The 27,958-nt window shown below is 44.9% G+C and overlaps 1 protein-coding gene across 3 annotated transcripts in view; it reads left to right on the plus strand.

The window, feature by feature from the left end:
* Positions 1-27,958, plus strand: part of LOC119177048 (transmembrane protein 170A) — a 107,780-nt gene that overhangs the window by 37,215 nt on the left and 42,607 nt on the right. Inside the window, exon 5 of one of the 3 annotated variants that reach the window (XM_037428411.2) lies at positions 16,261-16,395. The exons of 1 other annotated variant lie outside the window; for it this stretch is intronic. Coding sequence is in view for 1 of the 2 variants with exons in the window: in XM_037428412.2 (XP_037284309.1) it covers positions 16,261-16,391 (131 nt within the window). In the remaining variant the exon portion in view is untranslated. Of the gene's footprint in view, positions 1-16,260; positions 21,789-27,958 lie in introns of those variants that run through there. One more of the 3 variants, XM_037428412.2, reaches the window with a different exon arrangement.

Below are 27,958 nucleotides of genomic sequence, written 5' to 3' on the forward strand. Positions count from 1 at the left end.
CGGCAATTCGTCTGGCTAGACGCCATTGTGCATAAGCCGGTCTGCTAGGGAGGCTTTCAACCCCATCGGCACTCAGTCTGCAAGACGCTGTCCTGTAGATGTTCCAGGAAGCAGTAGGGTCTCAACGAAAGCTTCGCGAGGCAAGCCTTTTGTTGAACGGGCTCGAACAGCGTGGGACGGCACCACTGTGGCTGGTCTTATGAAGTTAACCTCTCGACTCGGCTTTTGTCATCTACGTTAGGTCATCGCAAGGCACCGTCAGTCCTGAAGCGTGGAAAGACGTCGAAGAAGCCATCCCCGGGATCAAGCGTTTGAATTGGCATGTTCGTGAGAGTTCTGGAAGCCTGTAGCTGAAAGCAGCCATGGACCACTGCTGACGTTCGGCTCAGCGGCCATCTCCCCGGAGGAACTCAGCTTTCCCTTTCCGGACTCTACCTCCTCGCCCTGCTGTGCCTCCAAGGCGGGGGCCGGGTGCGTCATTGTGTGGTAAGCTCGTGCTACCATTGGACCATTGAGACTGCGTCACCTGTTTTGTGACGATAGTGCTCACCGCTTTCTTCAGACCTCCATCTAAGGAGACGGTGGGCTATAAAAGCCGAAGACATTTTTGTAAATGAGCAGAATCAAGTGCTGAGTCATGCGTGCAATCATGAACAGAATCATGAACGGAATCTCTATTGTACATAATGTGGGATCTTCTCAATTCCTGTACAGTTCCCATCTTTCAACTATCGTGTAAATAAACCTTCGTTCTATATCTCTAAGAACGTGTCTCCTCACTGGCGAAGATCCGCTATGCGTACGAGGGCAGAGTAGCCAGCTACCCTAAAGATACCCGCTGCACCTGCCATCAACCTTCGAGCCCTTTACAAGTGGTGGCAGCGGTGGGATGCCATCATCAACTTTCTACCCTTTACACCGGTTCATGGTTGAATCAAACCCAGGCTCTCTGCATGGCAAGCACGTGACCTACCACCAAGCCACACCATTGCTTTAAATTGCTGCGGAAAAAAAAAAAAAACCTGAATGTTATGTAGAGAGAGGAGTCTCCCTGATGCATGTAACATTTCCCTGTAGAAGCATAGAATTGGGCCAGACATCAAGACATGTGAATTGGCATTGAGCAGGTGTTGTAAAGGTCCACCCATTACAAAGTGCTCAGACATAATTAATCATCATCAGTAGCAAAAGCATTGACAAAGTGAACAGCTGCGTACGTTTGCATGTTTTCTTATGGATGCATAGCGGGCATTTCACTGATTCACTAAAGCCAGAATTATGGCGTAGTTGGCCCTTCAGCCCAAATGTACTTGTGGTAGGCACTGTGGGATAGTCTTAAACAGCCAATGTTACACGCTCAGGTGTTCGTTTCTTTAAAGGGATCTAAACGTACTATAAAGGAAAGGGAAGTGCCGCAAGTGCCTGGGATACGAACATTTCCATATTGTTTGCTGGAACTGGAGCTGAAACTTGAAGACAGAGTTTCTGCAATGGCTAGGAATTCGCTTGGCATGTATCTGATGGAAAATCGAGACAGAATCAGTTGTGTCTGAAAGCGTACCCTCGGAGGCATGCTGTTGAGGTCAATTGAACCAAGCAGCTTCACAAGTGGTTGGCGATGTGTCTCGATAATAAACTGGAGATTCCGGAAAAACACGTCATGTCTTTGGACCACCCACACAGCGGCCAAAGCTTCTTTTTCGATTCGGCTGTATTTCTTCTTTGCAAAGGCGAGAGTGCGATATAAACGCGACTGCTCGTCTTTCGTCATTTGGCTCATTTTGTAAATGTAAGGCTCCAAGTCCATAAGTGATAGGGTCTGCAGATACAATTGTTTTAAGCTTAGTGTTATAGCTGGTTACAGACGCCTGAAGTCACCAATTTTTTCTGGAATTCATAGGCTGTGGTTTGAGCAGGTCCCCAGGTACAAGTAGCATTTTTATTGAGCAGCATGCAAGTAAGTGAGGTCATAGTCGAGAGGCTTGGCAAGAAGCTTCCAATATGGTGCCAAGGAAGTGCCGAGGAGGTGTTGAACTCCAGCCAAGTAAGTCAAAAGCTGCAACTCTGAAATGGCAGCTAGCTCGTCTCTGTCAGGTGCCATGCAATCAGCATTGACGATGACTCCTAGAAATTAGACTGCTGAATTATCAAAAGAGCATCTGGAGTTGTTCAGAGGGATCCCGCCATCTTGAAGTTTTTGAAAAACCACCCGAAGATGGCGGTCATGCTCTGCTCTATCTCTGCCAGACATCAAAATATTGTCAACTATGTTGGTGCATCCTTCAGTTCTTTCAAGGCTGCAAGACCTCTGGTGCTGGACAACTTAAGGAGCAGATGTAATTCCAAAGGGCAGGTGGCAATAGCAGTAGAGTCAAATGGAATAACAAGAGTGAACAGTAATAATGAGCAGTAAGAGTGCGCTGAGTAATCACAGTAGCCGTACGGAGCCTTCGATGAGACACGATGCTGGTTGTCCTCTGCACAAGAGTAGCGTTGAGGCGCTGAGTTGTGGACACTGGCTTGCTGCTTTGAAACAACATCCTTGTCAAACATATCTGCTCCAAAGTTCTGAGGTTGTTTTTGTATCTCAGTGTCTTTGGGCTGACGAGCCTGAGTCGAAGCATCATAAAGAAAGAGCTTTGAGACATGGCAGAGCTGGTTTGACAGGTGGAAATCCAGTATACCCCCTACAAAACGTTAGAGCATGAGGCGGTCTTCTACCAAAAAAGGGTAGTTGCACTTCTTTATTATGTTCTTGAGCACGGTGTAGAGTGCGTCTACAGTTTCACCTGGCTGCTGATTGCGTTTGTGGCTCTGGCTGGACTCATAGACCTCATTGAACGGATGAACATTGTATGCATTGAACTTATCCTTGATTGTGTTGTATGAGGCATAAACTTCCGTGTCAGTCATGGGAGAGGACAAAATAACACAAACATGAGGACCCATGCAGTAGAGCAAGGCACAGACTTTTGTTTCTTCAGCAACAGATGCTAGGCCTGAAACAAAAGATAAAGTCGTTGAACCTAAGGATCCATACCGTCCACTGACCTGTGTTGTCAAAATTAAGCAAGGGTGGAGAGTGAAGTGAAACACTGGCCCCGAGGGGAGCAGCAGAACTTTGAGGCTCAGAATCAGACATTTTAGTGGCAGGATCCCAATTGTGACAATATGTCATGGTGCTCTGCTCGTAAAGGCAATGGTCATGAACGCGCCGTGAGCACATTACTTCGCAAGACACACCGTACTCACTGGAGTCACGTTTCAAAAGCCCCTTTTTATTTCAGACCATTCCTAGGGCATGATTGATCAGTTATTTTTGACGTGCCCTTTACAATTGATGTGAAATGGCATTGTTAGTAGTGATAAGCTTCAGACATTGCTTTTCTCAAGGTACATAGTCAAGTCAGCTTATCCCTCTGTTATTAATCCAAAGCTAGGATGCCAAATAATTTCAAATTCTTATCCCAGTTTTTTTGTGCAAATTATGTGATATGTAAAATTTAACATTAATTGTGCATAATTCCAGTGGATGCACTACAGTTTGTTGGTTTCTGTTAGCTGCCTAAAGATTACAATAATGCACGATATGAAAACATATTTTATTCAGTCAAAGGTAAATATTCTGCAGATATCTCCTGGCGGCGGAAAACTGAGTTCAAAGCGAAAGAGGTAACTCCAACTGAAGTTTATCCTACTTGACGTTTTATAGCTTGACCAGCTTCTTCAGGGGTATCAAGGCCAAAGATATGTAGTGCTAATGTACGCACTTGCTACAAGGTTTGCAGACACTTGTCGTAGGCCTTGACAGTTGACTGAGCGCAGTGTCCATGTGGTATGATTTATATTTTCTGGTGCGTGTCGAATATGCGAAGATTTTTGATTAGCCTCAACAGTATTGCTAACCTTGAAAAAGAAAGTGACTTACTCTAGCAGCTTAGTATTTACAGCAGATGTCCTGAAATATCAACCATAGCCGCCTCGGTGGATCATTGGCTAGGCTGCTCGGCTACTGACCCAAAGGTCGCGGGTAAAATCCCAGCTGTGTAGGTTGCATGTTGATGCAGACGAAAGGGTTAAGGCCCGTGTACTATATTTGACTTCAGTGAATGTTAAAGAACACCAGATGGCCCAAATTTTTGGAGTCCTCCACTACAACGTCTCTCATAATCATCTCTTGGTTTTGGGATATTACACCCCACATATTAAAATAAAAAGCAAAAATCAGCCGTACCACAGAGACACTACCTTCCATCTAGTACTGCCAAGGCCTGTAACTAGTGTCTGCAAACCTTGCTTCTTTTATGTAAGTGCTACACATTTCAAGCCTGCTCACCCCTGAAAAAGCTGTTCAGACTGTGAAGGGTGTTATTAAGGTAATCTAGAGTTTAATAATAACTTTGTTCAGACTGATAAATTATACTGTTAAAAGTCTAGTGTTGTTATTAATTTCACCACCATAGCTTCATCAAATCAGCATCAAAGGTTGGACTTCCAAGTTTTTTTGCCAAAATCTCTGATGATGATATGACCAATTTCAAAGTGTTTTTTTCATATTTGGGTCTCTTTGGCTGAAATAAGTTTCCTAACATTGGGTATGTTAAGTCTCATTTTCTCATAGAAGACTATGCACTCACTTTTACTGATTAACAACTACGTACTCCCTAGTAGACATCGTAAAAAATTCTTGGCATTACGGCACTTGTTCCAGGAACTTCAAAGGGGTGTTGACACTCGTATTTTATTATTTTGTGCATTTTCCCACTTACAGAGCATGTTCCCATTGTAAGCATGGTGGTTTTGCTGTCTTGAAAGACTAATTAGCTTATATGAGAATTTCTCTTTAGTGTCCCTTCAAAATAAACTCTCATAGTTCTCATTTCCTTTTAAATTAATCTTCTGCTAAGCATGCTAATATTATTACGGGGAATAAAGTATACACTGGCGAGCAAGTGCGTACTGGCGAATATACTGGCGAGCAAAAGCGTACAACGCTGCTGCAGTCCGAGCACGTTCACGTTCAGCACTTCGTCGTCGTCATCTTCAGGCATCTACTTAGCCCGTGACATTACCCGCCGGCGGCAGAAGCACCGTCCCAGTGCGATCAATTCTTGATGCGTGAGTAGTATGGTTTAAGCCGTGAGACGTGCACTATATCGGTAGGCACTGAAGCTGGTACTGATGTGGTATGGAGTGGAGCTATCTCATAGGTCACGCTGGTGACCTTGCGTATGACGCAGTAGGGGCCAACGTAACGGGACATCAGTTTTTCGCAAAGACCAACACGACGTGATGGTAACCACAGCAAAACGAGCGCCCCCGGAAAGTACTGTACGTCACGGTGCCGGCGATCGTAAGCCCTCTTTTGGTTAAGCTGCGAGGCACATAAACGATCCCGGGTGACTTGGTGGGCGATGTCAGCTCGGGCCAGGGCATCACGAGCATAAGCAGTCGATGAGGGGGCGTCAGATTGGAGCATGGTGACCATGGGCAAAGGCAGGTCATAACCAAACAGTAGGTAAAAAGGTGAAAATCCGGCTGTATCATGACGTGAACTGTTGTATGCGAAGGTAACGAAAGGTAAGTGGATGTCCCAATCTTTGTGATCCCTGGAAACGTACATTGCTAACATATTCGTCAGGGTACGGTTGAGGCGTTCCGTGAGGCTGTTGGTTTGCGGATGGTACGCTGTAGTGAACTTGTGGTGCGTAGAGCAGGATCGCAGGAGCTTGTTGACTACTTTAGATAGAAAACAGCTGCCGCGGTCGGTGATCAACTGACGAGGAGCACCATGATGCAGAATGATGTCATGAAGAAGGAAATCGGCTACATCAGTAGCGCAGCTCGTGGGGAGGGCGCGTGTAACGGCATACCACGTTGTGTAGTCGGCAGCAATAGCAATCCACTTATCACCGGTGGCCGACACGAGAAAAGGTCCTAGAAGATCGAGGCCGACTCGGAAAAATGGCTCATCTGGTACTTCAATGGGCTGGAGGGTACCAGCAGGTCCCAGAGCAGGTGTCTTGCGGCGCTGGCAGAGGTCGCATGCCGCAACGTACTGTCGCGCAGAACGGTAGAGGCCAGGCCAAAAGAATCGGCGGCGAATGCGGTCATACGTGCGTGACACCTCTAGGTGTCCAGCGGAGGGGGCATCATGAAGCTGGGCCAAAACGTCTGAGCGAAGATGCACTGGAACAACGAGTAAAAGCTCAGCACCATCAGGGCGGGCGTTGTAGCGGTGCAAGATGTTGTGAAGAACGAACAGTTGTAAGGAGTGGTCAGGGTGGGGAGAGTGCAGACCATTCATAATAGCACGCAAAGAGGGGTCGCGGCATTGGCATTGTTCAGCAGCTATGTCGGTGAAGTCGGTAATTGAAAGAACGAGGGCCTCTTGTCCATCTTCTATCGTGTCAGGGGGATCGACTGGGTAACGGGACAAGCAGTTGGCATCCTTGTGAAGCTGTCCGGATTTATAGGATACGGAAAAAGTGTACTCTTGTAAGCGCAGCGCCCAGCGACCAAGGCGTCCCGTAGGGTCCTTGAGTGAGGAGAGCCAGCAAAGCGCATGGTGGTCTGGAATAACTGAGAATGGTCGGCCATACAGGTACGGTCGGAATTTCGCAATGGCTCAGACGAGAGCTAAGCACTCACGTTCTGTGATGGAATAATTTTGTTCCGAGCGCGACAACAGTCGGCTTGCATACGCGACGACGCGGTGCATGCCTTGTTGCCGCTGCGCCAGCACTGCGCCCATGCAGTGGCCACTGGCATCGGTACGAAGCTCCGTGGCGGCAGATGGGTCGAAGTGTGCTAGGACTGGTGGATTGGTGAGAATGTCAACGAGCGACGAGAAGGCGTTTGCTTGCTGTTGGCCCCAGGTGAATGCGACATTCGTTTTGAGGAGGCAGGTTAGAGGACGGGCTACTTCAGCAAACTTCTCGACAAAACGACGGAAATAGGAGCACAGTCCCAGAAAACGTCAGACGTCCTTGGCTGAGCGAGGTGTGCTGAAGTCGCGAACTGCTCAGACTTTCGCAGGGTCTGGTTGAACGCCCGCAGCGTTAACAAGATGGCCGAGTACGCAGATTTGGCGTTGCCCAAAGTGGCATTTGGACGAGTTAAGTTGCAAATTGGCACGTCGGAAAACATCAAGCACTGTGTACAGACGGGTAAGATGGTCGTCGAAAGTAGTCGAAAAAACAATAACGTCAAGATAGCAGAGGCAGATGGTCCACTTCATGCCTCGAAGGAGAGAGTCCATCATGCGCTCAAAAGTCGCGGGCCATTGCATAATCCAAAAGCCATCATTTTGAACTGATAGTCTATCAGGAGTCACGAAGGCCGTCTTCTCTCTGTCTTTGTCGTCCACAGCGATCTGCCAGTAGCCTGTGCGAAGGTCTATTGAAGAGAAATATTTGGCACTTTGCAAGCAATCGAGGGCATCATCTATGCGCGGTAGGGGATAGACATCTTTCTTGGTAATATGGTTGAGATGGCGGTAATCAACACAGAATCTCCAGCTATTGTCCTTCTTTTTAACAAGTACAACGGGTGAGGACCAGGGACTAGATGAGGGTTCGATTATGCCCTTATGAAGCATTTTATCGACTTCTCGCTGTATAATAGCACGCTCCGGGGCTGACACACGATAGGGTTGTCGGCGAATGGGTCGAGCGTCACCAATGTCGATGCGATGGGTTACCACGGATGTCTGGCCCAAATTATGGTCGCCGAAGTCAAAGATGTCCTGATAAGAAGCAAGCACACGGCAGAAAGCACAGACTTGTTCAGAGGTGAGCTTGTCAGATAGCATTGGCTTGAAAAGGTCGGAACAGGAACGTGACGAGAGCGACGTTGATGAAAAATTGGGTGGTGAAGCGGTGGTTAAGGCGGAAACTGTGTGGTCGACCAGTGGTGTCAGATGCGCAAGTGACATTCCGCGAGGAAGAACTTGCGCTGAGAAGCCAAAATTGAGGACGGGAATTGAAGTTCGGTTGTCCTTAACGGTAACCACCGTGTTGGGGAGTGCAACATTACGTGTCATGGCCACGTCAGAAATTGGGGCAGCAACACAATCACCATTGGGTACTGGAGGATATGGCGAGAGTTGGACTTGTACTGCGGCTTGCGGCGGAAGTCTGAGGAAATCGACAGAGCGTAGACGAGGTGGGCTGGTAGAGACGGTCTCTGAGAAGGATGGTAGTTCGAGCTGAAGAAGACCTTTGGAACAGTCAGTGAGCGCAGCGTGTGAAGTCAGAAAGTCGAGTCCAAGGATGAGGTCACGAGGGCAATTTTCTAGTACAGCGAACAGAACTGAAGTTTGATGCTCAGAAATTGTTAATCGCGCAGTGAACATTCCGAGCACAGGAGGAGTTCTCCCATCCTCTGTACGAACGGTCGCTGCAGTCGCAGACGTCAGAACTTTTTGGAGGCGGCGGCGGAGGTCTGAGCTCATCACAGATATTTGTGCACCGGTATCAATAAGAGCAGTTACAGGTAAACCATCAGCGAGAATTGTAAGAAGGTTGTACCGCTGGTCGGGAGTAATCAGAGGATTTGCAGTCCGAGTCGTGTATGCAGCATCACCTCCAGGGGCTGCACCGGCTAGTTTTCCGAGCGACGGTCGTAGGGAGACCCAGAACGGCGGGGTTGGGGCGAGCGGGACTGACGACGCACGGGCGATGGCGAGCGGCTGGTCCGACGTTCTGGATTATGCTCTGCACCTGTCTCAGCACGGTAGGACGGGGCATAAGGTGCACGTTCGGAGCGAGGCCCCCAATCATAGAAGCTTGGTGGAGATGATGAGGTACAACGGCTGCGGCAATGGCGAGCGATGTGTCCTATCCGATGGCACGTGAAACATATGGGCCGATCATCATGAGTGCGCCATTCAGCTGTGTTTCGTCGTGGCGCGAACGTGCGGTTTGGAGTGGCAGCCGCAACAATTAGAGCCGAGCTGGAAGTAGCACGGGCATTTTGATGAGGTGGCGAAATGCCCATATTCGCGATCTCTTGGCGAACCACGGCCTGTATCATTGAAACAGCATCGAGGTTGTGTCCTGGCGTGCTGACGCTAGACATAGCGGGTGCCATAGCCTCGAGTTCCCGACGGACTATTCTGGCGACGTTTTCCGGTGCTGGTGGTTGATGTAGTGTGGGCAAATCTTCGCAAGAGGACGTAGCCGCCGTGTTGGGAAGGCGGTCAAATCGGTGAACTATGCGCCTACTTTTTGCCTGTTCGAAGCGACGACATGCTTCGATGACCGACTCCACCGTCGAGCAGTCCTTGCGCAGGAGAAAATTGAAGGCGTCATCGGCAATTCCTTTCAGGATGTGTCCGACTTTGTCCTCGTCGAGCATGTCCTTGTCGACCTTGCGGCACAAAGCCAACACGTCCTGGATGTACGCGATGTATGGCTCTGTGGATGTCTGGGCACGAGTTGCAAGCTCTTTCTTTGCGGCCACTTGACGTCCGATGGGTTTCCCAAATAGATAGTGCAATTTCTGCTTACAGACGTCCCAGCTAGTCAACTCTTCTTGATGTGTCTCGTACCAGAGTTTTGCCTTGCCATGCAAGTAGAAGATGATGTTCGCCAACATAAGGGTCGGATCCCAATGGTTGCTGCTGCTGACGCGCTCATATAGAACCAGCCAGTCATCGACGTCTATACCACTTGTGCCGTTGAATGGGCCTGGGTCACGAGGTTGCACCACAACGAGCGGCTGCGGGGCTGACGGATCTTGTTGACATTGAGTAGCCTGGTCAATCATCGTGGTAGCTGCAATGCGCCATCCGCTGCGAAGATCCAGCTCGTTGGACTGTATAGCGAGTGGTACCCAGCACCTTCCACCAATGATGTTACGGAGAATAAAGTATACACTGGCGAGCAAATGCGTACTGGCGAATATACTGGCGAGCAAAAGCGTACAACGTTGCTGTAGTCCGAGCACGTTCACGTTCAGCACTTCGTCGTCGTCATCCTCAGGCATCTACTTAGCCCGTGACAATATACGGTATAATTCTTTTAATGCAAAACCATAACCTCTAAGAATAAGTTATGATAAGTAACTGATTTCTTTTGCATAATAGGCGGCGCACCCTCCAGTTTGGTCATGAGATGTCAGATTTTTTTATTTCCTCGTACAATAGGCGCACCCCGAACTTGGCCGTGGTTAGTAGTTTTGTACGGTATTTGCACAGTTTAAACAAGCGGGCGGGGCTAGTGGCCAGAGCCCCACCGGTGTTGGTGCAAAAGTCACACCAGTCCAGCCGTGCACGCGCTCCGCATGGAATGTGAGATTGCGTCCTCGTCAAGTACGCATTAAGTTTCCTGTCGGGGAAAGCGTCGTTGTTATCATGTTGGCTACCTCGTCCGCAAGTTTAAAAGCTTTTCAACTTTCTGACGAGAGCTTTTGCCTTTGCTGCAAGTACGCGGACTTGCACAAGCTTGGCGGACTTTTGTTGGCATTGATTTTCTGGCCACGAACCTGAAGATGTATCATGTGCCCCGCTCTTGGGTCAGTGCTTGAGTGTCCAGCACAAACTTCTCGCGACAACATGTCAAATCGTACGCTAGGCCTAATTACTGTCAATGTTCTTCAGTGGCAGTTGTGGGTGACCAAATCAATGTAACTATTTTTGGTGGCTCTACTTGGGTGCCGCTTGTAACACTCGAATGGTGATTTGTGATTTAATTACGATGTCTTGTATATGAGGTGTGAGCCCGTCAAATTGAACGATTATTACCGTTCAGTGCACGAGATTTTGGTGATAATGCACATAATCTAGGAGGCCTCAAACAACGGTGAATTTACGTGCTCTCGCTTTTTTTTCTTAGTTCTTTTTTTGCTTTCATTTTGTTGGTAATACAGGTCTTTCGATGTTTATTTTTGGAAATTTGAATGCACACCGCATCGCATGCTTCCCTTCTCGGACACAGGAGACTGTGTGCTCAACAAGTTTTGCGCTAGTGTAGTCTATGAAGATGGTTGTTTTGGCTGCAGTGCAAATATTTGTGACTTTGGCCGTGTATGTACATTGTCGATGGTCCCTGGTAAAGTCGGAAATAAATTTTTCAGAAATTATACCTCGCATAATAGGTGTACCCCAAACCTGCAGCTGGATTTTCTGGAAAAAAAGTATGCCTATTATGTGAGTAAATACAGTACTTCATTCTGTAGAAGCAATGTTAAAGGGGCCCTGAAACACTTTTTTGAGTAACCATGGAATTAATTTACTGGAAAAGCGTATTGGCTCACAAATACAACACCGCAATAATTTTAAGAATCTATCCAGTACGAGCGGAGTTACAAAGATTTGTCACATGCTGCAATTGCATTCTCTCTTCTCTCGTCCCGACAAAACCGCTGGAAGCTAAACAGGGAGGGATGGGAGGGGCAAACAAAAAACGTCACGCATGCCTTGTGATCTTGAACACTTTTTATTTTTTTTCTTTGAATACGTGGCTTTTTCAGAGCGATCGCACGCACATTCATGGACAAGTGACTGCCTCCCACGGCGCTCTCTGTAACGAGCGAGCACGCCATGTTCAAATCAGCCAATGGCTGATAGATGGGCTTACTACGAGTGATTTTCGGGCTAATTGCATGATTTGTCCAGAAAAGAGAAAGCAATTTTTAGCTGACTTTGATCATTTATTATGAATTCCAGGCCACGTGGTGCACTATAATATTTGGCTCGCGTGTTGTCCGGAGCCTCTACTACAGATCAGCAGCATTTTCTGATTATGCTCAAAAAGTGTTGGTGGGCCCCTTTAAAAAAGGTCAGCTTTGTCAGTTATTTTATCACGCGTGAGTCACTGTAGTTTTTCTAAAGACAGTTATGTCTATTTGTATAGCATGCATTGTTTGAGCCATTTTCATATGCTTTGTTTGAGTAGATAGTTCCTGCTATTGGTATATTTTTTAACCACACAGTGCTCCTATTCACCTTGTTTGTGGTATATTGGTTTCTTGCTTCTTTTTATGTCTTGTGCCACAATATCTATACACAGCCTTGCTGTGGTGTTCAGTTCATATTATACCAGTAATAACAAATTTTTAAAGTTTAAGATTTCCCCTGTTCGATCTGAATGCAGAAGCTACATTACTGTAAGTGTTATTTTACTCATTTTCTTTCTTTCTTTTTTTCCACCGAAAGTGCTCTTGAAAAGGATATGGTTTTTATATGAAAATATCTCGTGAAATATTCCTTGTGATGTTAGTTTACCCAAAAAAAATGAAAAGCGGAGGTTTAATGGGTTTTCTTTTTGTCTGCTAGAATTCAACTGAAACTCTTGCTCAACACTTGAATGTTTTACTTGGATTCTTGAATTGGGTTTGGATTCTTGAATTTAGTCGTGTTCCCTGGCAGAAAAGCGGCTGCCGCAAGGCTCGGAAGAAACAAAATAAAGCCTGGAGGCTTTTACGCCATTCGCCCGCAGCAGAAAAATCTCATCAATTTTAAAGAGATCAAATCACAAGGGCAGAGGACGTGCCGGAAAGCCAGGAAAGACAGTTGGCAGAAGTTCATGTCGAGTGTGAACTCCTATAGAGATGGAGTTAAGGCCTGAAAGAGCATCAAGAAAATAAGAGGCCAACCAACATATTTGGTACCATTAGTAAGCACCCAAGGGGAAAGCCTGGAAAATCAAGCTGATAATCTTGGAGGATGTTTCGAATCTATATCCAGCTCAACACACTACTCAGGCTCTTTCCAAAGTGTTATTGTCGGCCTTCCTGACATGGCGCCGCTTGGAAGTGATGCAGTAGCAGGACAGCGCTCCCAGAGGTGAACCACAAGCGACAACGACACGCAAGCTGTACTTGGATTTTGCGGTGCAGCTGTCCCCCCGCATAGAACCCTTTGAAATTACCCGACCGACTGGTGACCTATGAAAGGCTGTTTACAGTTAAAACAGCTTAAAAAGGGTGGTTATCTTTGTGTGTCTCTGTTCGTCGGCGTGCCACAGACAATAAGCCAAGCGACTGAGAACCATCTGCGAGTGCATTTCCCACGTTCTCCGTGGTGCCTAATACCGCTGTTTCCACAAGTCATGGTCTGCCTGGCGTCACATACTCATCACTGCAACGATCTACAGAGTTGATTTCTACTTAGGACTCAACGTCTTCGTGCTGTGCAGTGTTTTCTCCCTCGCCATCGGATGAACTGAGCGTACTTCTTCTCTCTTTACTTGGTCGGAAACGAGACGACGCTTCACCTTCCCCTTTTGGGGGCGGAGGTGAAGATGAAGTTTTTCATTGGACTGTCCTGGCCTCCATTTTTTTTTTCCTACAGAGAACCTTGGGAAGGCCAGGACATAAAACGCGAGCGCCGAGGCGCTCCCGACAAGCTTTCACAAGCTCGCAGAAGCTCCCATCATGCTTTCATAGAGATTTCGTGATGCTGCTCTCATCATGCAATAACACTCTACCTCTATGTAATGTAATTCAAAGTTACTGTTAACAGCTCCCGGCTCCTCTCTTCAACATCTCCCCGAGACTCTGGCTGGCTCCGCTCCTCTGGGTAGAACCCCGATTACATTAAAAGGTACAAAACGAGGTGTGAACAACGAAAGTTCAATAGAATATTCACAAGTAATGATGCGTATAATAAACCATTCCGCTTAGCCGAATTATGGGCAGCGCTAAACTGTTGCAACAGTTCTGCTCCAGGCTCTGATAGAATTTTTCATGATACGCTGAGACACTTACCCCAGGAAACTCGAGAAAACACTACTTTTCTTGTACAATTCCATATAGTTTTATGGTGAGATTCCTACTTCCAAGAAAGAGGCTATTGTGATCTCTATTCTGAAACAACAAGGATCCATCCTCTGTCACAAATTACAGGCCAATCGCGTTAACAAGCTGGCTGTGTAAACTTTTCAAAAAAAATAATAAACCACAGAATAATACATTTTATAGAATCTATAGAATTGCTTTACCCACACCACTGTGGTTTACGATAAGGTCGATCCACCACTGACCATCTCGTGCGCATTGAGGGGCAGATCCGTGAGGCCTTCGTACAAAAGCAATTTTTTTCTCTCTGTGTTCCTCGACATGGATAAAGCATGCGACACAGCATAGTGATTCGAAGTATTGCAAGATTTGTCCAACCTTGGTGTACGAGATAGAATGTCCAACATAATAGAAAGTTACTTGTCATGTCGCACTTTCCGTGTACGAGTGGGAAACGTGGTATCACGAACATTTGTTCAAGAAATGGGAATACCACAATGTGGTGTCCTCAGCTACATTCTTTTTATTGCTAAAATGAATTCGCTGCATCGTTACATTCCACGTAATATGTATTATTGCACGTATGTGGATAATGTACAGGTAGGGTTTCAATCGTGCAACTTGGCTACGTGTGAGCGAAGGGTTCAGCTTGGTCGAAACTAGGTGGCCAAATAGGCTGACGAAAATGGGTTCTGCCTTAATCCCCCAAAAAGTACATGTGTTCTTTTCTCTAGAAGGAGAGGCATGCACCCCGATCCCGATATAGACATACAGGGTCAGCGTCTGTTTGTGAACGCGGATCATAAAATTTTAGGCCTAATCTTAGACACAAAGCTAACTTTTGTTTCACACATTAAATATCTTAAAAACAAGTGTATGAAAACGATATTGAAAGTCTTGCCATGCACAACCTGGGGCACTGACAGAAAATGTCTCCTAAATGTCTGCAACACCGAGCGCATTAAAGATTCTGGATCCTGTTTATCATCTGGGCATCCGTCTCTCTACAGGTGCTTTTCCAACGAGCCCCATAGAGCCTTTATGCTTAGTCGAAATGAGGGGTCACTCTGCCTGCAGAGGTCCTACATGTCTTTCATTTATTACCTGAAAGTGAACGGCGATAAGAAACAATGTATGCTCTCTATAATTAATGATTTGTCTAGCTCTGCACATTTTGGAAACCGCTTCTCGGTGAGACAGCCCTACTCACTTCGCGTGAGGAGCCTAGCCTAGAAAACTGTTGGGCCGCTTTTTGAACACTGTCTAATGGCTCCTGCTGCACGCCTATCACCATGGCAGTGGCAGGTCATAAAATGTGATGTATCGTTTGCGGAAGTGACAAAACATGCACCTATTGCACATATAGACACATACTTTATGGAACTTAAAACACAAATACGCTTGCCCTGAATTTTTCACAGATGCCTCCAAGTCTTCCACTTCTGTGTCCTGTGAAGCTGTAGGCCCATCCTTTTTGGCTTCCAGTATTCTGCGCCCACAAACAAGCATCTTCATCGCAGGAGCTCATGCGCTATCTGTGACTGCCAAACATAATATGGAATTAAAACTCAAATGCATGGTTATATACACAGACTCCCTGTGTGTTGTAACAGATTTGAAAAAAATGAGAAAACAGAAAAATCCTGTGCTTCTATCCCTTTACTCTCTTTTATGCATGATCTATGCACTCAAACGTCATGTTGTAGTGTGCTGCGATCCAGGGCGTCGCGAGGTTGTTGGAAACGTGGCTGCGGACCAGCTAGCTGTATCCGCGCACGGCAATGCTGCCACCAACCCATTTTTGACTGTCCCTGCTTTTGACATGAAGAACTTCCAAAAACAAAGCCTCAGAGTGTATTGGCAGTGTCTATGGTATAGGCAGACAGAAAATAGACTACACATTATTCAACCCAAACTTCAAAATCGACCACCAGTTTCTAGATTACGCTACAGACCAGTAACACTTACCAGGCTACAAATAGGACACACTCACAGCACACATTCATATCTTCTATCTGGTGGTGAACAATTCAGCTGTGACAAAAGTGGCGAACCACTTGCAGTTCTCCACATCCTTGTCCAGTGCAGTGAGTTGAATGGTATCAGAAAAAAATATTTCTTACTGCCCTACCGACAACAGCTTCCGTTGCACCCTTTTATTTTCAGCGGTAGTGATGCGCTGTTTAAACAAAAGTAATTGTTCCCAGTTTTTAAAAGAAGTACATCGTTTTCACGCTATTTTTCGAGGTGACCCGCAGCACGTCCTCTGTTCAGAGGTCGCTGCTGCAGCGGCCACATATACAGCACCCTGCCTTGTGGCCCTTGCGTTCAAGGGCACTGATGAGGCAAACGTGCTAAATACCATGTCAGCAACAAAGTTTTCCTTATGTTTCTTTTTTTATGATAAGTATTGCCATTAGTTTTTAGTTGTGGATTTAATGCATGCTAGTAAGATGGTCTTTTTTGACCCATTGATTCTGCTGTCTGCTATTATGTAATATGTTCTCACCCATGCAGGTGCAGTGATAGCTGGTGTGTACCGGGCAGCTCGGTTCCACATGATGCCCTTCTATGCACTGGTGTGGGGCTGTGGGCAGACAGTTTTTGCGGTTGTCATGTCCTACACTCGAGTCCTGGCCACTCTCTGACCTTGCTTCTGGATGACTCGCCGGAGAGGCCTGGCCAGAATGTCAGTGTTGTGCACCTCAGAAGAGGAGACTGCTTCAACTTCTTCAGTGGCCACATGTTTGGCTCAGCTATGCAGCCCCTCATGTCACCCGACCAATGCCCTCAGCTGCTCTCCCTGTTATTTGTTCATGTGTGCTCCTGCAGTTTGTGTTGTTCAAAGGAGGGGCTGTGTCATTGTTTGTCATTTCCAACTGACGCAGCCCACCGGCTCTTGATCGGTAGTGTGGCCATTCGCAGCCACCTTGGCGTGGTGTTTTTTAATGTCGGATGTGATTTTTTTTTTCTTTCTTATGCTTTCCGTAAGATGAAGCTCAGTCAGATTGTTTTTAGTGCACTGGCCACAGCCATGAAGCAGACAAATGTTTGGCATTGTGCCTATGAGAAGGAATCCTTTATGTGGTTGCCACGGAGTTTTTTTAAGCTATGCTCTTTGTATGGTTCAGAGCACCCCTGCCAGGCATTGTGGAGGCATTGTGGTGTGTCAGAAAGAAAATGATTGCCATCAGCTGTGGTCTGCTGGCACAATCATGTGATTAGTACCCTTGTGGGAGCATCACCCCACAATTCATTGCCTGCACAAGAGAGTGAAATTATTAGTCAGTTTTTGTGAATTTTTAGTGAAAACAGTATTACTTCATGTGGTCAGGTTTGTGGCAATGTGGCACAGGGATACCGCAAGTTGGAACAGAGAGTTCCTAGAACTTGTCATGTTGCTGGCCGTAACTGCACTCAACGAGTACACTAATTGGTGGACATGCAGAGTTCACCTAAGGCTGCTGTGGAGCATTAGCTGTCATGGCTCCACGGTCATGGCTCTGCTGTCATGAGCACAGAGAAATGGCCATTAACTGCTTTATTGCTGCTCATTTGCCCTTTATTCTTAATTTTTATCATTATGTCACGTTTTCTTTTGAGCATTAGCTCTCTTTATTATGTTTTCATTTGTCATTGATGAAGAATACTGATAGCACTTTTGTCTATGATCTCCATTACTTGTAGCATTCTTTATGAACCATTTTGTGATGAAATCTTAATTGCCCAAAGAAGGCTCAAAGACTTTGTATTGAAAACAGCGGCTAGGTGTAGGTGCGTAAGAACAAAAGTACTATCAAAATTTTTGTGTTGTATTGTGCTTGTTATAATGTAAAAGTTTTTCTGTTGGTGGTTCTGGTTTTGTGAACTTCTCTCTCTCTCTCTCTATCTATCTCTCTCTTTTCCAAGAATAGCAAGACATGGCTTTTGTGGTTATGTAAGTTGCTCTGGAAATTTGATGTCTGCAGTCTTAAAATAGGTCTTAAATCACAATGCTTAAACTGCATCTGTGTTTTTTTTTACAAAAACACACATACAGGCATGTTCAGACAGTGGTACACATGCCGAAACGGAAGCACACATTCAGAATTTAGGCATATGCAACATTGATGGCAGTGGCAATCGAAGCAGAATGCTTTTTTTTTTTTCACTGGAAGTGTATCTCACATATTCTAAATAATGTTACAGTATACTTCCTTTAAGACGAACTTGAAAGGACCACAATCATTTGTTCATCTTATCAGTAGTTCGTCTGATCATAAGTGCCCCCAAAAACGAAAGGCTAACATGCCAGGTAGTACGCCCAAATGTGTTACTTGAAAACACTGAATGAAGTATACTTGCAATGGGGAGGAAAAGAACAAGAAAAATCATTTACTTGGCTCAGCTTGATAAATACCATGCTTTGAAGTAAAGTATTTAAGACTAATCTTACTGGTACTGGATTCCACAAGTTCATAATAAATATGCTCATGAATAAATTGCTACCACATGTCAACTATAAAACTATAGCACGACCTTATTTGGTCGATTAGAAAAAGATAAAAAGGGAGAGACAAGCACCATTTTCCTTCAAAGAATAGAAAATTTATCCCTCTGGCTGTTCGCTTTTTGAGAGACATTTTTACTGGCTTTGCTATCACTTTTGAATACGCTTCACTTGCATACTGCTACGTTGACAAAGCCAACATCAACATACGCAAAGTTGCTTATGAAAGTTTGTAAGATTTTATTTGATGTTTGGATATTTTCTTATTTTCAGCTCGCAGTAACTTTTCCTAAACCACATGCAGCCAAACATCTTCGTTTACACTACTCACAAAGAAAAACAATGCAGCTGTATTTAGTGTGCAAAATGACTTTCCTTTGTTGTGTACTTTCACAATAAAAATGGCGCATCACAAGTTGCTAGATTCAGGCGGGAACAGATATGACGCACACAGGCCTTATGCAAAACAACGTAAACCGAACACATGTGCTCAGGCACCATTATGTGATGTTGATAATAATGCATCTGGCTCCTCTGATCAGAGTGCTAGTGCCACATAAGTGGTTTCCATTTCATGCGATTATAAATGCATAGACAATCTTTGTTTTTATTTTCACTTTCATTTGGCTTTTTTTCACCCCCCCCCCCCCCCCCCCTTCACTTGCATTTTACCCTTTAGCCTAGCTCTTCTGTTCTTCTGTTCTTTACTGTACTCCTGTTGGGGAACTGAAAAGTACGAGAAAAATACGAAAGGACGAAACCTTTTTGTTGCTTGCTTTGCAGATACAGCCGGCCCTTTCTGCACCTACAGGCTAGGAGTGAGGGAGGTACCAGATGTACCAGCTGACCTTTCTTTTCCACTTATCTCACTTTCTCCGTCCACATTGCAATTTGCTTTCGATATCCTTTGAGTCATTGCACCAGGAAAATGTTTACTTTTTCTTGTTATAATTTTACTTTCTCTTGTTCGTCCATTGTTTTTGGTTGCTGTAACAGTTCATCTTAATAGAAGAGGCTTGTTATGCAGTTCGTCTTTAGCAGATTTTTTCGCATTGAGTCTATGGGAAACCAAACAAACACTCCCGTGCTGTAGTCTGAAACAAGAATTCGTCTTAATACAGTTCGTCTTTAAGGAAGTTTACTGTATTTACAGGCAACTAAGTACAAATTGAAATGCAACAGCACTTTATTGTGAATAGCTTTTATGCTTCTGGATTTTTGTAATGTGTTTTCTATGCTGATTGGATGTTATAAATGTGCTTATAAGAAAAAGCACGTTTTATTGATGGGAAAAGGGAGCTTGCACTTAAACAGTGTGTATAAATCGGGGATGTTAATAGTGTTATGATGATTATTAACGAAGCCATTGTCAACAGCCATGTCCTCTTTAAGCTATATTATTTTTACACATTTAAGTGAAACAAAACATGAATTTCACCCTGCAATTCATACCACAGTAATCTGAGTGAAACACTGGCCTTTGCACTGAAAGTTTGTCAAACATAGTTTCTGCTGTTCTTTCTGTCACAAAGAAGGTCTTTCGTTACCCTAAATTTTGTGGGCATGAAAAAGGGGGAACGTGTGCAAACGTGGTGCAATCTGCCAAAAATGAAATGCAATGAAAACTGTGGATAACTCTCATTGTGTACTGGGCTTTGATAATGATAGCGTAGGGAATAATATAATTTAGTATGCAACATGAACTGCAGTGGAGTGGCCACCGAAAGTGACTTGAACGAAGATGCCGCAGATTTATTTTAATTAAAAATGTAGCTAACTTGGTGATGTATGGGCACAATTTAAAAATTATTCTATTATTGAGTATATTGGTTTCCAAATGGTTTTTGCATTGTTTTTCTGTGCACCCTGCAACTAGGAAAGGGTTTTTCCTAAACTGCATGCACCTAACACCAGGTCGTTATTTGTTAGCCTCTCATATGTAGCATCTCAGCGCTGATGAAAATATAGAAAATGATGTGGTGTTGACTCAACCTGAGTAAGTGTTCAGCTGTTACTCCAGGAAAGCTCACCATCTGGGCATTAGCTTGTTTGTGAGCTGCTTCAGCAGAGCTTGAGTTGCAAAATGAAGTGTCTGTAGCACATACACTTGATTATAGTAAAGAATATAGTACTTTCCTTATTAGGTCCTTAGAATGAAATACGCATTAAAATACAATCCTGGAGTATAATTCTGTAATATAAATCATAAAAAAATAGTTTTTAAATTATGAAATCTATTTTATGGCATGCATCTTTCTTTGATTCTAACAAACTTGCACCATATTTCATCACATCATATTTATTCTGCGACTTGCTTTCCACGGGAGTGATTGCATTTTATTTTTGGGCTGATAACGTAACATCGACATCTTGCGGTGCAAGTGATCGTACACAAACAACTTTAATGGCTTATATTTTTCATTGAATCTTAGCTTTAGAGTTCTTTGCTCTTTTTTCTTCAAAGTAGGCAGTCATATCATATTTAAAAACTTTTGCAAGCTTGTACTACGCTGCTATGCCTTATGATTCCCTACTTTGGGAAAGTCTGTTACATAACTTAGAGCTTGTTCATGTTCAATGTGTGTTTGTGCAGCTTGTTTTATTGGCAGCAATGAAAATCCATGCGGCGTGCTCAGTCTATCGTCTTGCAGGTGGCTTGCGTAGTAAATTAATGATCTACGGGTAACGTTTGAAAAAAAAAAGCCCAAAGGTGAAAGTAAAAGTAAGTGTGTTTTGATGGTGCATTTTTGCAGTAGGCTATTTTATTTCTATGCCTTTTTTTGGTCCTCTTTGTCTTTATTGTTTTTATAACAGCTGTGAAAGATGTGAATATTCAAGGTTTTGTTTTGTTTGTACCATTTGTTCTCTCTTGAGGACATTGTTGCTAGAGGCAGCAATGTAGCTTTTATGGAAGACTTTTCCGAGGTGCCAATTATTTAATACTCAAAAAAGTTGCATTGCATTGAGAAAACAATTGTTAGCACCAACTGACATCTTTCAACTTGCTGCTCTGTTGTTCCCCAAGTGTCTGTCTTCCATTTGAGAGGGCCCAGCACCGATTGCAATAAGCATTTATGTTTAGGTTTTTTTTTTTCATACTAAACCTACGTTAGGCTGTGGTACCAAGTTCCTTTTGTCAGTAGCAAAATGGCTGTTGGTGACTCATGGTGACACTTGCCTGTATAGAAAGAAGCAGCACAGTCTTGATGTAGCATAAGACCCTGCAATCAGTGGACTTTAAAGGAGGTGTGGTCACAAGGTTACCTGTATTAAAGTGTACAGTGTGTGTCGGTCTCAGTATGAGGCAGTGTACATAGTGTACATAACCTTCGTAGGCAGAGGCATTCTACCTGGCCAAACAGGAACACCTGAGTTGGTCAAGATGCTGTATGGGGTGTGTCTGTTGTGAATAGTGTAAATATATGTTATAAAGGTCAGCAGTGCCACAGGAAGCAATTTGTGACACTACAGTGGATGTACAAGAAAGTGGTACATGCAACGGCATCATGCTTTATTTTGTCAAATAAAAGAACAGAAGAAAAAAAAAAGAAGAATATTTATGCAGTCTTCTTGCAGCTAGGAGCTTATTGCAGTAATCTTGCTGCTGTCATCCCTCAGAAGCATGCTGAGCTACCTTGTCAAACCTCAGCAGCGTACTGAGCTATCTTGGACAGGATGCCGCTTTTCTTGGTATTGATGTTGCAAGGAACATTGTTGTGGCACAGCCAGGGAAGCAGCACAGCAGAGTTCACCTTGTACAGCTTGTCAAACTGGAACCAAAAGCATGTAATTAGCATTGTTGATTGGTTCACTGCTAAGCAGGTGTGCACCTGGCTGAGTGTTGATAGTTTTCTTAGAGTACATTTAGGAGCAAGTTAGATGAGGACCTTGGTAGTTTGAGAATATTCTATGATTTATTCGCTGTTCCTATGCGATTGAAAAGTGAAGTCTTCCACAAATTGACTGCACTAGACGGCATGAAGTGCTCGAGTTTGATAGAGTTGCTGTTTATGCCCTCATTCCGAGAATGTGCTACATAACAAAATAGTTTGCAAAAGAGAAGAGCCGCATTGTGAAAATGATAAAATGTCTAAAGTACAGGTTGTAACCGAAGGATTGAAACATGCACACATTGTATGAATTGGAATAAGCGTCTTGGAACATTTTGGTGTCATCCATAGGTAGAACACCATGGATGTGGTGAATTGACATATCCCATGCGCTCAATGTTTTTTTTTTTTTCATAGTTTTGCTGCATGCGAGTGCACTGCTGCTCATTTTTGTAAGTTCCTTGAAAGCGAAGGATGACTTTCACTGCCATACTACTAATAGTTCTAAACAAAAGAAAATAATAGAATGCTTTATCTTTTCAGGCACTTTTCTAAAAACAATGTAATGCCCTCTGCTTGCTTCGCCAAACCAACTTTTCACCTTAGCGTCGAAGCTTGGCCGTGTTGGTTGAACATTCGAGAGAACACAGCGTAAAAGAAGTTTAGGGCAAGGAAGCACTGTGTGTGTGTTGCCTTGCGTTGTCAGACTTTCCTTTTGTGCGGTGTTCCTACCAACCTTTCATGCATATCACAGCTACACCAACGGTAACACGAGAGTCCTTGTCACACTGAAGCCAATAGCGACTCACTGCAGTGATCACATGGTTTTGCAGCAAACAAATCCATGTTTGCTAGCCATTACACATTAGTTCATCAGATTAAGACATTTATATTTCGGCTGTCAGTACTTATATTGTGTTTGCTGGTTTTGGTTAAAAAAATAGCTGTCATTTCTGCCTAAATATAAGAGTTTTTACAATAGGGAGTTGTCATGTTGGAAGGTCAAAGTGCTTCAAATATATACGGGTGTACAGGGGCTAGACAGAAATTGTCTTTTTTTGGGGGGGCGGAGGGGGTTCCTTTATTTAAAGTGGGGGCTGGCCAGGCAAACGTGTGCGAGTGTCATTTTGTACTTTGTACGGATGGCTGGATAAACTTTATTGGATCCTTTGGAACGAGGCGGGCCGCTCCCACGTCGGAATAGAAAGACCAAAGCTTTTTGCTGCTTCGCGGCCCGTTGGACTGCTCATGACCGTTGTTAAGGAGTATTCACACAGAAGAGAAAGCCTCGAGTATTGTGCATAGAATACTGCCAGTATATTCTAGGCACTATACCTTGGGGGAGACGCGGGGATTGCGGATCACGTGAGAACGACGTCACGGATTAGCGACTGCGTGCGTCTTCCCCGCGCCGCCTCGAAGACGACGGGACCTTTTCTCCGACAAATGAAACTACCCACCCGGCGGCAAGGGATATGGTAGAATTTCGCGCAGCTGTTGGGCATTACTGTCGCACGTGCTGCGGGATCAGCGTTTCTATAGGCGAAGCTAAACGTTGTCCTGGATAGAGCCGCAATGCGCTGGTAGTTCCTTACTAGACAGCTGGTGAAATGGGCAATACAAGCCACCAGAGTGGTCTGGTGACACTGGTTTGCCTCGAGCGGGGGAAATTTGCGAGGCCCGTCCGAATGCCCCTTTATGGAGTCCGGAGATGGTATCTACTCGAATCTAACGCGCACCTTTTTTCCGGTTAAACTAGTTCATAAATCGCATGCGCGTTAGAATCGAGTACGAAAAAAAAAAAATATCTGGTCATTTTATTGCCATCAGCATTTCCAAAATGGCCGCCCCCTAAGTGCCGCCCGTGCATCCGCATGACGCGTCGGCCATTTCTGCCTATGTGTTTCCCTCGTGCGGCACTTCGTACGTGTGCTGAGGAGTTCGTCATCTAGTAGTGCATTAGCATCGACAAGGGCCGACTCCAAAAACTCGAGGGCACCACAGTGCCACTTTTAAAAGAAAAGTCATCGCGTGTGCAGAAACGGACGGAAATCGGGCCACATCGCGGTCGTTCGGAGTTCCCGAAACGTGCGTACGGGACTGGCCGAAACAAAAGCAGAAGATTGTCAACAGCAAAGCTTCACGCAAAGGCTTCAGTGGACCACAGTAGGGTCGGTTTCCGCAAATTGAAGAGCTGCTCGGCGAGTATGCGCTTAAGCAGCGAGCGACCCATGACGACAGAACTGCTCTAAGGGCGGGTTATGCACTTAGCCTTAGAAAAAGGGCTAATGCGGAGCCAGTTTGAAGTGAGCAGGTGCTGGCTAACTAACTTTACGAAGAGGAAAGGCTTTTCCCTCCGAAGGCGAACGGGCATCTGCGAAAAGTTTCCGGAGGAGTACGATGAAAAGCCTCACAGTTTTCAGAGGTTCGTCATAAACTTGCACCACGACAACGACTACCTGCTTGGGCAAATCGGGAATGCCAATCAGACGCCTCTTTGACATACCTGGCACCACAACCGTCGAGAAGGGGGCGAAGCAAGTTCGCGTGCTGACGTCGGTCCACGGTAAAACTACGGTGACGGCAATGCTCTGTTACACGTCAAGTGGGCACAAGCTTCCCCCGTACCTCATATTTAAATGGAAGACGCTCCCGAAAGGAGTCGTTTTTTCGAGTGGTGTGATCGTGCGGGCCAACGAGAAAAATGGGTGCGCGTTACGATCGAGGGCGCGGTAGAATCGAGTAAATACGGTAATAGCAGCCTCCCATTTGAACGACGTATATGACTTCACGCCGAGCAGCGTCTGCGATGTTTCGCTGCCGTGTCGGTGTGTGGAGATCTGTGGCGGTATTCAGTTCTTGCAAAATTTAGTTCAAGCAAATGACTTCCACTGTGGCGTGTTCGTCTGTGGCGACAGTCAAGTACTAAGGAGAAATGTGCACCGGCGTAGCCAGGGGGGAGTAGATGGCAGGGTTCATGGTCCCCCCACCCAGAAAAATTTCAATTTTGCATACGTATGTACACACGCACAAACATGCGGAAAGAGTGGTCGAACCCTCCCGTCGAAATTCTGGCTACGCTACTGGGGATACGGTTTGGTTTGTGTGTTAAAATGGTGCCCTTAGCAACAAACGGGACATTTTCCTGCGCGCGTGATGTACAGCGTAATTTCAATTGGGTGAGTGTCACCTTGTCTACTTGTTTTAAATGAACCTGATTTCTTCGCGTCATCTGACGCTGTTAAATGTCTTTTATGAACGGGCCCCATAAGACACACATGAGGCAGTTACAAAACCAAGTAAAAAGAACAAATTGCACTGTGCTAGCATATCGACACTGCTTAGCTCTACTACCTGTTTTCGCATGAACTGCATTTCTTTTGATGAGTTTATTGATTGTGCACAGGCACAATCTCCAGCACGTGCGTGCTTCATCACGTATGCTTATGTGACGTCTTTTGTAGTACAGTTCACGTAAAAAAAAAATTTTTCCTACTCATGGTATTACAGTTATTTCTGTTAGTATACACATATAAATCATTATTATGGACACTGACACACGCAGACATTCCGAAATAATTTCACCGCACCACAGGCCTGTGTTACAGTGAATCGCATCAAAGCAAATTCGTCGTCATAAACTCGTGAAACTAGCACTTAGCTCCGGATATTTATCGCCGAATAAGACGGGCAAAATCGAAATTGATCGAGGCAGAGCTCGCACAAAGCGCGGCCGTTCTAGTTTGTCAGACTGGAATTACCCTGCCACATGGGAGTGAAAAAGTTTGAATGACGGCCCGTCGTGGCCGTGTGCTTTCGTGAAAAGCTAAATGTCGATCCACTTGTGTGCTGTGTATTGCTGTAATTTTTCACGCACTGTTTCCTGCTTATCTATTTCTGTCGAACTCTGCACTGGAAAACTGGAATAGGAACCTTTTCTTTGTCTTGGAAGCACAACACACTGGGGTAGCCGCTGCTGTGCTTCTTGCATTGATTGATATATGGGGTTTAATGTTCTAAAACCACCATATGATTATGAGAAACACCGTAGCGGGGGGCTCCGGAAATTTCGACAATCTGCGGTTCTTTTACGTGCAACCAAACCTGAGCACACAGGCCTACAACATTTTTGCCTTCATCGAAAATGCAGCCGCCGCCGTCGGGATTCTATCACCCGACCTGCGGGTCAGTAGCAGATGCGCTTCTTGTAGACAGGCGAAAAGTTTTTCGCGCATTTCAATTGTTTTAAACTCCAGAAATAATATAAATTTTTTTCTGGTTCACATTTTATGCAGAACAATGAAGCCCAAATTTATGTTTTAGTAAACCTACAACTTTTTATTTACATTGTGTGCACACGGAACCGTTTTAGTGAACGTATCAACAATTTCATGATGGCGATTATGATGTGAAAATCATCTTTGAGCATGTATGCCGCACATTTTTGTACTTGCACTATGCTTTACAATGAGCAACGTATAGTGCCGTTTGCTATGCCTAGGCATAAAATGTCGGGTTGTACAAGTTGTTCATGAACATTTATTTCTTTTGTTGTTATAGAAGGCGTGCAGTTTATTCAGTGTGGATGCGAAGATATAGGCCAGTGGTGTAAAACTCGCACCCGGACTGCAGTCACTAAATTTAGTCCCATAAAGGGCCGGGACAGTGAGTACGTGAGAAGCGGTGGGGGGGGGGGGGGTCAGAACAAAGTTTTATCTAACGTTGCCATTTTCCCATATCCCACGTATGGCTCGTGTCTAAAGAAGATTTGGCGTCAGGTTTCGAGAAGAATATCGATACCGATCTACGCAATGACTAAAAGCCGGAAGGCGAAACTGGTTTATAAAATATTTATTCCACGATCATTTTTCAACACAAGGTAACGTGAGCAACATGTGGTGTCTCGCGAAAAAAAATGCTTGATATAATATATATATAGCGGTCTTTTCAAAACATCATTGGGTAACTACTGCAAGCACACTCGCTTGATACCCACTACTGCATTTATAGTAATAATTTCTGGGTAGTAGGCTGACATTCACTATGCTATTTTTCGTCATTCTTCTAATAATCGTGGTATCCGCTAAACGCTTGCAAGGAATTTTGTGCCATTGTTCATGCAGTGCCTGACGACGATGAGGAATTATGGCTGAAATGGGTATGTGCTACAATTAGTAGGGGAACAACAACAAGCTTTTGTAATGTGTTGGAGCATCGGACGACCCAATGGTTACGCTATTCTTATTGCGTGACGACTGGTTGTTCTATCACTGTTTTAAAACGCTTTATAAGGCGTATTAACAAGATTGCTTTCCCGACATCAAGCCTGCCTAAGGCAAGTTTGCCAACGAGTGCCAAGCGCCGGTGTGGCTCAGTGGTAGAATCCCAGGCTGGCACCAAGTGGACCGGGTTCGAGCCCCATGGTCTCAATGGTGCTATCCGATTTCGCGCGATACGGTTACAGACACCGGCGGCAGCAGACAACTGCGCGTGACCAGAGTTGTGATCTCATAACAGCTTTCGCTGTAAACCAAAGAGCAAGTTTGTAAGTGAACCACAAATTTGCAGCAATAATTGAAGATAGAAAGACGAGTCGTATCGGACACGTTTATTCTGCTATAGTATTTTGCATATGTGTCAAATACTTGTGTCAGTATTTTATGTTGTATCTCGATATTAGCTCAGAGCAGCTTCGCAGCACCGTGGAGTGGTTTGTGAGAGGGCGAGTCGAAGTTCTCAGGTGCAGTCAGTGTTAAAAATTTAGAGACCACGAGACGCAAGAAAAAGCTAAATACCCCCGCTGATTCAGCAGGCAGCCTTGAAACAGGCAGTCTTAGACTTCCGGTGTCTTCTAAAATGCGCACACATAGTGTCCTGATCGACGGAATATATACAT

This window comes from Rhipicephalus microplus, chromosome X, assembly GCF_043290135.1.
Source record: "Rhipicephalus microplus isolate Deutch F79 chromosome X, USDA_Rmic, whole genome shotgun sequence".
NCBI lineage: Eukaryota > Metazoa > Arthropoda > Arachnida > Ixodida > Ixodidae > Rhipicephalus > Rhipicephalus microplus.